At 31.3% G+C, this 10,251-nt stretch overlaps 2 protein-coding genes across 2 annotated transcripts; one reads left to right on the top strand and one right to left on the bottom strand.

The window, feature by feature from the left end:
• Positions 1–5: 5 nt before the first annotated feature.
• LOC111411407 lies at positions 6–2,173 on the top strand (the record flags this gene model as incomplete). Its single annotated transcript, XM_023041942.1, has 2 exons — positions 6–74; positions 1,784–2,173. Coding segments are annotated over 2 exons (363 nt in total), but the record flags the coding sequence as incomplete, so codon positions are not given.
• Positions 2,174–6,080: 3,907 nt separating this feature from the next.
• On the bottom strand, positions 6,081–6,926 carry LOC111411040 (phosphoprotein ECPP44-like). Its single transcript, XM_023041614.1, has 2 exons — positions 6,659–6,926; positions 6,081–6,561 (listed from the first exon to the last, which is right to left on the bottom strand). The coding sequence occupies exons 1-2, from the start codon at positions 6,875–6,877 to the stop codon at positions 6,193–6,195; spliced, it is 588 nt and encodes a 195-aa protein (XP_022897382.1). The 5' UTR covers positions 6,878–6,926; the 3' UTR covers positions 6,081–6,192.
• Between the last annotated feature and the right edge of the window lie 3,325 nt (positions 6,927–10,251).

Raw genomic sequence — 10,251 nt, 5'->3', positions numbered from 1 at the left:
CCTTCTTTGGTGTTCATGTCACTTCTAAGCCCCTTGAATTTCACTATTATGACCTCAAACTGGCTTCTGGTTATGTAAGTCTTTTATATTTTAACAGTAACACCATTTTGCTTGATGTAACAATTTAATTGTATCCTGTTGCCCCCGTAAAAGGTGCCCCTTTCCGGGTGAGTTGTACCCACATAGGATGGACTGTCAGATTGGAGCTAGTAAATTACTGAACCAATTTTGGGTTTGATGAGAATTAAATGATTAATATGGTGTCAACTAGCAGAGAGGTAGTTGAGTTTGCATTTAAAGAGAGAAGGAAAGAGAAAAGGAGAAGGATGCACTTAGTGGGGGGGAGGGACTCGGTGTATGTAAGTTCATTATCACCTAGGTCTCTGTGATTTTGAATACAAAAAAAGCTGCTTTCTCCAAAGCCTGGGAACATTCATTCGCAGACTGACCTTAATTTAATGAGGTCTAGAACTCTGGACCTTTGCATTTAGGATGACAGGAATAATATGAAAAGGGTAAATGACCTGTGTACAGGGAGTTTTGCATAGATCTTCTACAGGTTAGACACATGGGGTGGACCTCATGTGAATATTTTATTATAATGGGCCCCATGCCGTGAGTATTCTGTAAAACATCTATAAAAAAAATTTCTGAGTCCAAGGTTGTTTCTTCGATTCCTATACTATTATCGGTGTCTCCAAAAAAAGTGACGGGGAAGGCTCCGAATACCGGTCAATTCAGAGAGGGATGCATATGATTGTGAAACGCGGATAAATTGTTATATATTTATGCCTTGCAATCTCACCACTTTTATAGGATAAGCTAGGGTGATTTGGTACAGAGTGATTCTATTAATGACTAGATTTGGGAAGAAGATGTGGCGAGCAATACCTTGAAGCAACCTTAATCATGTCATCATATTTCTGGTGTCATCGTGTATAAGAGATTTGGAGCAATTTGGGAAGAAGATGTGGTCCATACCTTAATCATGTCATCGTATTTTTGGAAGGGGAATTCGTAATTAAGTTTGGTCTTTGCGATATTTGACGATTTGAAATAGAATATTTGACCATAAGGTTATTGATTTAACTTGAACTACCTTTAGGTTCACTCATGAGTAAATGGAAACAAAGTACGAGAGATTGGGAGCAGTGAAAGGCGAATATCGAGTGCCTAAACAATTAAATTTTGCATATTCAGCGATTTATGATGCAGTATTTGATCAAAAGGTTTATTGTTAATTTGAACTACCTTTTTTCATTCCTGTCTGAAGTCATCAAATTTAGCCTATATAACTCTGGTTCGATGATGGTCTTTGGTTAGGGTCCCATTATTAATATAAGTTCATTTCTTTTATCTTTTGTCAATTGTCCTGTTATTGTGTGAGTTGATTACTCCTAGTAATTATTGCTGTATATTGTACTGTATAACCTTGACAATGTAAAATATGAATGAATCATCATTTTTTATGGTAAAAATGTAGAAGTGAATGAACTTATTCTGCCTATTAACTGGAATTCAGTTGCTGATTCCTCAAAATATTTATCAGTTCATATTGGGCTTGTTAAAATTTCATATTCTCATCATATATGTGTAGTTACATTTTGAATGTCTGAGATGCCACTCCCCTGGAGCTCTAGGCACAGCCTTGTTCACAGGAATGCCTTCTTTCTTTTCATTAAAGCATTGGGGTTTTGTTTTTCATGTTCTCTTGTAGAAATTACATTCTTTTACTTAGACTTACTTATTTGTCCTCTACTGCTTTATATGATGAAATGAGCAGATTAAGAACTTCTATCAATCAAGAAAGAGTCAAAGGACAGTGATAGCTTTAGTTCAGGGGTACCAGGTGCCACTTTACGGTGGAATTCCGGTGCTTAGTGGCGCCAAAGATCATCTTGAGAGAGTAGATGTGCCTCTAAACCTTACATTTGTTATGAGGTCAAGGGCCTACATTCTGGGGAGGCTGGTGAAGCCGAAGTTCTATAGAAGTATCTTATGTGAAGTAACTTTGAGAGGTAACAATCTAGGCAAGCCTGTTGATTTGACAAGATCTGGTTCTTGTGTTTATAAGTAGGTGTAGGATGATGCTATGGATTTTGTGGTGCACTCGTATTTGGGCCAATTTGGCTATTTGCTCACCTTCTGTTATTGTATTTTGTGCCAAAATCTATATTTGTTAGCTGACAATTTTCTGAAGGGTAAAAATTATTTTTGGGCTGCAATTCCAAGTCATGAACCTTTTTCATACAGCGAAGCTTATGTAATGCTGAGCTAAGAAGCACGAATTTGAATTCGAATTCGAATTCGAATTCGAACTCGTAATTTGAATAAGATATGAGTATATTGATACATTTAAAAAAAAAAAAAAAAAGAATACGTGTGTTAAAAAATTTATTATTTACAAAAATTTAATACTATTATCTATGTACATTAATAAAATTATTGTCAACTACTAATACAATTTTATATGTATTAAAATAATTAATACTGTTATTTATTTTCAATAATGAAAATCTGGTTGTCAATTATTTAGTGCTAAGTCCGTTTTAGGTGGAGATAAAGGTCAAGATTTTAATTTAAGTCAATATTAACAATTAATTCCAATTATATATATGAGATCCACATTTTTTTCAATCACATATTTTTTTCGTTTTTATCAAAATCTATTAAAATTCTGATTTTAATACTCACCAACCAGACAAGGGCTAAATAAATTTTCAATCTTGAAGTGCGTTTAATTTCTTTTAAATTGTGAATTAATAATTTAATAAATATGATCTATTTTCAATAAGTTATTTGCTAATAACAATAATTATCTATTAAGTAAAAAATATTTTGCCATCCACTGCTATTAATAATCTACATTTGCATCTATCTACGATATATTTAAAGGGAGGATTGAGAAGAAACATTCGAATACCAATTTTATCTTTGCACATTTAACTATATGTTCAATATACCCTCATTTAGTTAACAAAAAGAAAATAATAATAAAAAAGAAATTTGAAAGGTTGTTTTAATTGATATTCTGAAGTTGCAGTACTCATTAATGAGCGTTTGGTATAAGAAGATATTCATACTTCTTTTCACCTTTATCAGCTCCCTTGCCTTTGCTTTGCTCTAGTGGTACACCAAGTTTGGTTTCCCTTGTTGGGATGTACTATTAAACCAAAATTGGGGTTATCTACTAAAAACTATGGTAGGACCAGCGATGATGAAGGAAGAGAAGGAGGAAGAGTAGGAATAGGAGCTAGCCTTTGTAGTGAAAACCCAGGTCAGTCAGTCCTCCATTCATTTGATCAGAGGTGCGGGTAACGAGGCCACTTTCACTATTTGAGAGGGCTTCTTCCTATACTTATGAATTCCATTGGACCCAGAAATGATACATTGGAAATACATGAATCTTCATGTTACCTACGTTTTGATAAAAAACGGAATATAGATAGGGTAATTATATTTTCACTAAAATTTTTATTAATTACACAACATTATTTCTGCAATAAACATTTATAATTTTTGGTTATTTTCACGCTTAAATCCTCAATTATTCTCCGCTATATTCTTATCATTACATGAAACTAAATAAATTATTATAACACTATAATATGTGTTAAAATTCTAAAACCATCTACACAATGTTAGTAGATTATAAAATTGTATACAACTAATTTTTTAACCCACTATTACATATTCAAAGAATATTGAATTCCTAAAAGATTCGATTGAAAATAAAATATAATAGTTAAAATAGTTGTGTTAACTGATGAAAAGTCATTTCGAATAATCCACCAACTCATTAATCACCATTAATTTACATTAATTTGATAAATTATGAGACAAAAAGTCATTTTCAATAACCTAGGTGTGAATAGGTGTTAAAACATTTGTATTTTACATCGTTATATTTAATGTGAACAATAGATTCAATTTATTTCCTCTAAATAAGTTAATTAATAATTATTATTGATTTCAACAGTTAAGTCAATTAATTTCCACTAAACATAATTATAACTAATTACTAGTATACAATTAATAAAAAGATTATTACATAGAATTAAAAAAAATTACAATAATACTATATAATTAACGGCATATTTTATTAAACCGATTATTATTTATATATAGAATTTATAATGTTAAATGAATTAAATCAACAAACTTTCATTTCTAATATTAATGACCCTAATAATTAGGAGATATTTGCCTTAACATATTTGTAACATTTATCCTCATGTCTCCTTTAGGAATTAGAAAGAAATCTGTAACATTTTTGAGTTACTTAAAAATTGATTTTTATTTTTTTTTTGGCATTAAATATTAAAGATGAAAATTTTTTTGGGAAGCAATTTATTGATAATTAATGCATTATATAGTCAACTTTTATTAAGTTTTGAAGGTTTTTCTTCTTTAGAGAAAAATATATTATTAGGATAATGAAATTTTCATTTTTGGTCATTTAATTGATTTGGTTACTAATATTAATTCAACTTTGAAATATACATTAGTAAATTATGTTTTTTATGGTTTGTACTTTGTATACATATTAATTTTTTTACTAACTACTTTAATTGTTCAATTGAGTTTTCTTTTTTTGAAATTTTTTTAATTTTTCTAATATTAAATAAATTTAATCAATAAACTTTCATTTTTAATCAAGTCTCTTTTTCAATAAATTTGAGGTTGACCAATGAAAAAATATATTTTTTAAAATTTTTTTCCTTCCCAAATTTGTTGTTTAAAATGAATAAAATAAAAATGTGTTGTAATGATTAATACCCATGCATTACTATATATATTTGGTTTGTCATTTTTCAAAATTATTTGTCAAAATAAAAAATTAGAAAAGACTTTTGGTTTGAAATTTTGAAAAATTATTTTATGACATGTTATTCAATAAAATTTGATTTCAATAAAAATATAACTATTTTATATTGGGTGTGCTAGATGTACATCACCATTTATAGAATGATTTATATATGATGAGATACGATTGAGTCAAAATTTCTTCAATCAAATTAAAAAAATAAAAATAAAATTCTCTACTATCTTCTTGACAGTTCATCTATCTATAAAATTTTTTGTAACTCCTTATAATGTAAAAGTAGAATTATTCATTTTATGTTAATATATTATTAAGTAATATATACATTTTAAAGTTGATGAATCTTAGAATATTTTTTCTAGCTACAAAAGTGAAATAAAAATAAATAATAAATTGAGTTCAAAATATAAGGAATGAAAATAAAAATTCGAAAGGGAATAATTTTCAATATGTCTATATTTTGCAGTAACCATTAACAAGGTTTAAGGACAAACAATACCTACTATTGAAATATACCTTCATGAACATATGTTTTCTTATGGGCAACTATATGTCTCAATTTCTCGCAAAAAACAACAAAAGTCTGAATAAAAGCAAAAAATAAAAAGAATAAAAGCCGTGAGACATTGACAAAACAAAGAAGAGTTATTGTAATCAAAATATTACATTTATATTTATTCAACCTTTTCACATTATGATACATAATTTCATAAAAAAATTTGTTCATATATATTATTTTTTTTTAAATTTTAAATTTTCTTTAAGAATATCAAATACCTCAATTACTTTAAAAATTATATCAATACTTTAAAAATATTACGCATATTATTCATCCTATACATAAAACGCGTAACACACGTACTTAAAAGAGTTTAAAATCAATAAAATTTTCATTCACGTGTCATACCGTGTACGATATGCATCGAAAATATAAAATAATTAAAAATTACGTATCTGGTACGTGTTAGAGAATATCCAAGAGTAAATACGTATCAAATATGTATATTCGCAATAAATTTATAAGTATTTGTGCTTTTTAGAAGCTGAGTATTGCATCTATTCTGGGTCTAATTTATGCAGCCAACTTCATAATAGGACTTCAACGATTTTGTAGATTTTCTTGATGATAAATGTAGTCTTTACATGCATACAGATTCAGCGAAAAGGAAGGTAGTGTGGAAAACATAGTTGATAAAATACACTCATAAGAAACGACATAGTGACATAGATTGAGAAGCGAATTGAAAAGACTAGATGAAGAAATCTTCTACTCAGTGATGAGTTTTTCTTGTTAGAAGGCAATGCAACAAATACAACCTAACAAAGGGAACTACACCTAGAATCATTTTCACACTTTCGCTGGGAAATTAATCTTCCTTTTCATTATGGTGCCCGGGCATCTTCTCCTTGATCTTGTCCATTATCCCTTTCTTCTCCTTTGCATCGCTTCCTGGGGAATGCTCATATACATATGGAGTTTCAGTGCCTTCTTCAATTTTCTTGTGCTGGCCTGGAAGTTTTTCTTTGATCTTCTCCAGAAAGCCCTTCTTTTCTTCTGCCTTAGCTGTTTCAGCGTTTGCTTCTTCATTACATTTCTCAACGGGAATGCTCGTGTCTTTATGTTCAGTGTCTTCTCCTTCATCTTCAGATATCTTATCGTTGATAGGCTCCTTCAGTCCCTTCTTCTCCTTCTTCTTTCTCCTTTCTCCGCCCTCTTCTACATCCTCCTCACTAGACTGAAAATTTAAACAATAAAACGGAAAATAAATTATCTTGAACAGATGGTTTATGAAACTTTATTTGGAAAAGGATGGCTAGAGTTATAAAATTTACCGAGCTTGAGTGGCTATGAGAGCGTTGAAGCTCATCCATCAGAGTGTGCTTTTGCCTCCCTTTGCTCCCTTTTCCAGTGTCAAAATCTGTCATTACAATATCATCTTGAGTTTTTTCTTCCTCCATTCTATCCTCTCTCATAAAATTGAAACATCCATGCTCTTCGGCCTCCACAGAAGAAGTGTTATTGACATGGCCTTGAGGGTATTGCTCTGCCATTCTGTTTGTTTTTGCAGATAGATTAATATGGAAATGAAGTGATAATGTGTATATATACTGATGCACTAGCTGAGTGAACTTGAATGCCACGGTGTGGTCGACTTATATAGGAGTAATCATCGACAAATGAGTACTTTGCATAAGTTTTATTTAGTGAATCTAATGTATCCTTGCAGTCCATAATTTATCAACATTGGAGATTTGTGTACGGAAACCTTGGACACTGGTCACGACAATCATAGAAAATTAGAAATGTCGGTTTGGACGGTTAATACCAATGGTCAGGTACATAGTGTTTACAAACTTTTCAGGAAATAGATTGAATTTGGGGAGCCTTGGAAACGTTAATTCAGGCATAGCTTGGTTGCGAGGATTTTGTCGGTTTATTTTATTAAAATAATACTGGTTTGAGTGTTTTCATATACACAAGTACATATACTAAAAGCATTTCTTGGACCAACCAACGAATGATTCCCTTAAAAGGTTCAAATTTCCAAAAAATGAATGTACATTTGCACACGCAAAAAAATATATTTTGAAATAGTGAATTTTATAAGAATGTGCGGCTAATAAATAAGGAAAATTTTTGGATATATTTGTAAATTAAAGAGTTTCGAAAAAAATTAGTTTTTGAAAAAACGGAGACCAAATATTATTTGAAGTGAATAATGCTACTTGTAAATAGTGTCAAAAAGAGAGTAGATGATTTTTTTTTTTTTTAATTTGGTTGAAGAAATTCTAATCAAATCGTATTTCATTACATCATGTATATATAAGCCATGTAAATCATTATATATATGTAGCACGATCGATTTGAAGTTACCATGAAAACAAAAAGAAAAATACTTGTTATACATCGTCATTTGTATAATTTTTTCACAAATTGATGAGGTGTCAAAAAATAATGGGAATTTTTTTTTTTTTTTTTGGTTTTTAAACGAGATTTTGATCTAATCAAATCTCCTCGACATCATCTGTGAGAAAACAAATTTGAAAGTTGTAACAGCACAATTGAAACAAAAACTTGTTGCTTTATGTCAGGAAGGATGGCAACTTTGAAACACAAGTCAAAGTGTACTAATTATCTAATCTGTTGGCACAAATATTTTTATGCATTAATTCATCACTAATGCTACTCAAATAGGGACTATGGATTGGATTTTCACTGCACCCAAAAAAAAAGGCTTCTGCAGCGGTTGTGCTCTAATTATCTAATTTGTTGGCACAAATATGGTTATGCATTAATTCATCACTAATGCTCCTCAAATAGGGGCTATGGACATGATTTTCACTACACAAAAAAAGGCTTTTACAGTGGCCCGCAAAAGGTCAAAATAGGGGCTATGGATAGGATATTCACTACACCAAAAAAAAGGCTTTTGCAGCGGTCAAAAACCATTGCAAAAGATCTTTTGCAGTGTTTTACCGTGTGTTGCGAAGGTCGATGTTGCCATTGATGGAAGGTTTTTGTAGCATTTATTCAACATTGCAAAAGCCTGTCTTTTAGAACTTTTTCTGATCGTTGACGTAGAGAGCTTTTTTTCTTTTTATTTTTATTTTTACCAATTGATGTAAATTGACTTGCAAAATTGATAATTTCATTGCAAATTTTTGAATCATACACTTGAACATTAGAATGTGATACAACACCATCTAACTAAAAATGAGTAGGGATTAAAGAGTTTTTGTTGCATCCTCTACAAAGCTCGAAACTACAATAAACTATCCAAACTACAAATTACACAAACAGAAACAATGGCATTGAAGACGAAGGGACAAAGCAAGTAACCTTGATTATAACATAAAGATCACTAGGTTGATTACCCTCATGATCTGCTCCACCACTTCTAGGAAAGCATGTATTGAAACGACGACGAATCCTCCTTCCCGCATAGGCATGGCAATTCGGCTCGTCGGTTTGGGCCGCCCGTAGCTCGGCTCGAGGTTTGGTTCTATTGGGCCAAGGCTCAGGCCGAGCCTCATTTTCGAAGGACGAGCTGAGCTCGAGCTGGCCCGTGAGCTTGAGGAGGAGGAAAAATAAATAAATAAATTAGCTAGAAAAATGCTGCCTTAAGAGGCAGCACAGCTGATTGCCTCTTAAGGCAGTAGCCGACTGTGGATGCCTTTTAAAAAAAAAAAAAAAAAAGAGGTCAAAAAAGAAAGTGCCCGACTCAGCCCGTGAAGGCCTGGGCCAATAGCTCGGGTCGAGCAAATTTTTTTTGGCTCAAGCTCAAAAAAAAGCTCGCTCACTTTATCCGAGCCGAGCCCAAGCCTCAAGTTTCAACTCGCAAGTCGATTGGGCTCTACTTAGCTCGACTCGGCTCGTTGACATCCCTATCCCCGCATCATCCTCCACCACCACAGTGTACAACAACTTCGTTAACCTCTCTGTAGCCGCCATTCCTCCATTGCACATGCAAAACTCACAAATTTGTAATGAGAACCATAGATAGTTTCTACAATTAGATAGGAAATATATAAAGAAAATAATAGATGGTTGGTTGAAATGGTGAGGTATATCGTGTTTACCAACTTTTTTGGAGATAGATTGAATTTGGGGAGCCTTGGACACGTTAATTATAGCATGGTTGGTGGAAATGGTAGCCAGGTTACGAGGATTTTGTCGGTCTATTTTATTAAAATAATATTGGTTTGAGTGTTTCATATACACAACACTAGTGCATCTATTAAAAGCAATTCTTGGACCAACCAAAGAATGATTCCCTTAAAGGCTCAAATTTCCAACAAATGAACGTACTTGCATACATAAACCTCCTATTTGAGCCCCATTCAATATGCAAAATGTATTTTGAAATAGTAAATTTTTTAAGAATGTGTGCACCGTGTGGTTAACAAATAAGAAAATTTTTTGAGTTTACTTGTAAAATTATTTTATAAAAGAAAGTTTACTTGAGAATTGTATTGAAAAAAAAAATGAGTTTTTGAGAAAATGGAGATCAAATATTATTTGAAGTGAATAATGCTACTTGAACATGATAGAATTACACATAAATAGGATGTCAAAAAGAGAGTGGATGAAGTCTTTTTTTTTTTTTTTTAAATTTTTTTTGTTGAAGGAATTTCGATCCAATACTATTTCACCACATCATGTGTATGTAAATCATGTAAACAATTATATACATATAACACGATCAATTTGAAGTTACCATGAAAACAAAAAGAAAAATGCTTGTTGTACATCACAAATTCCATAATTTTTTTACACATTAATGAAGCGTCAAAAAAATAGTGGGAAAGTTTTTTATTTTATTTGATTGATGAGATTTTGATTCAATCAAATCTCCTCACATCATCTAATAGTAAACAAATTTGAAATTGTTATAGCGCAATTGAAATTTTTTTTTTTTTTTTTT

Source organism: Olea europaea, chromosome 15 (genome assembly GCF_002742605.1).
Source record: "Olea europaea var. sylvestris chromosome 15, O_europaea_v1, whole genome shotgun sequence".
Taxonomy (NCBI): Eukaryota; Viridiplantae; Streptophyta; class Magnoliopsida; order Lamiales; family Oleaceae; genus Olea; species Olea europaea.
The sequence above is the reverse complement of the archived record's forward strand: the minus strand, read 5'-3'. Positions and strand labels throughout refer to the sequence as shown.

Excerpts from the sequence above, each read along its gene's own strand:
- LOC111411040 (XM_023041614.1), bottom strand. The coding sequence starts at position 6,877 with ATGGCAGAGCAATACCCTCAAGGCCATGTCAATAACACTTCTTCTGTG. Across the intron at positions 6,562-6,658 it reads CTCATAGCCACTCAAGCTCG|TCTAGTGAGGAGGATGTAGA; the intron begins GTAAATTTTATA and ends TTAAATTTTCAG.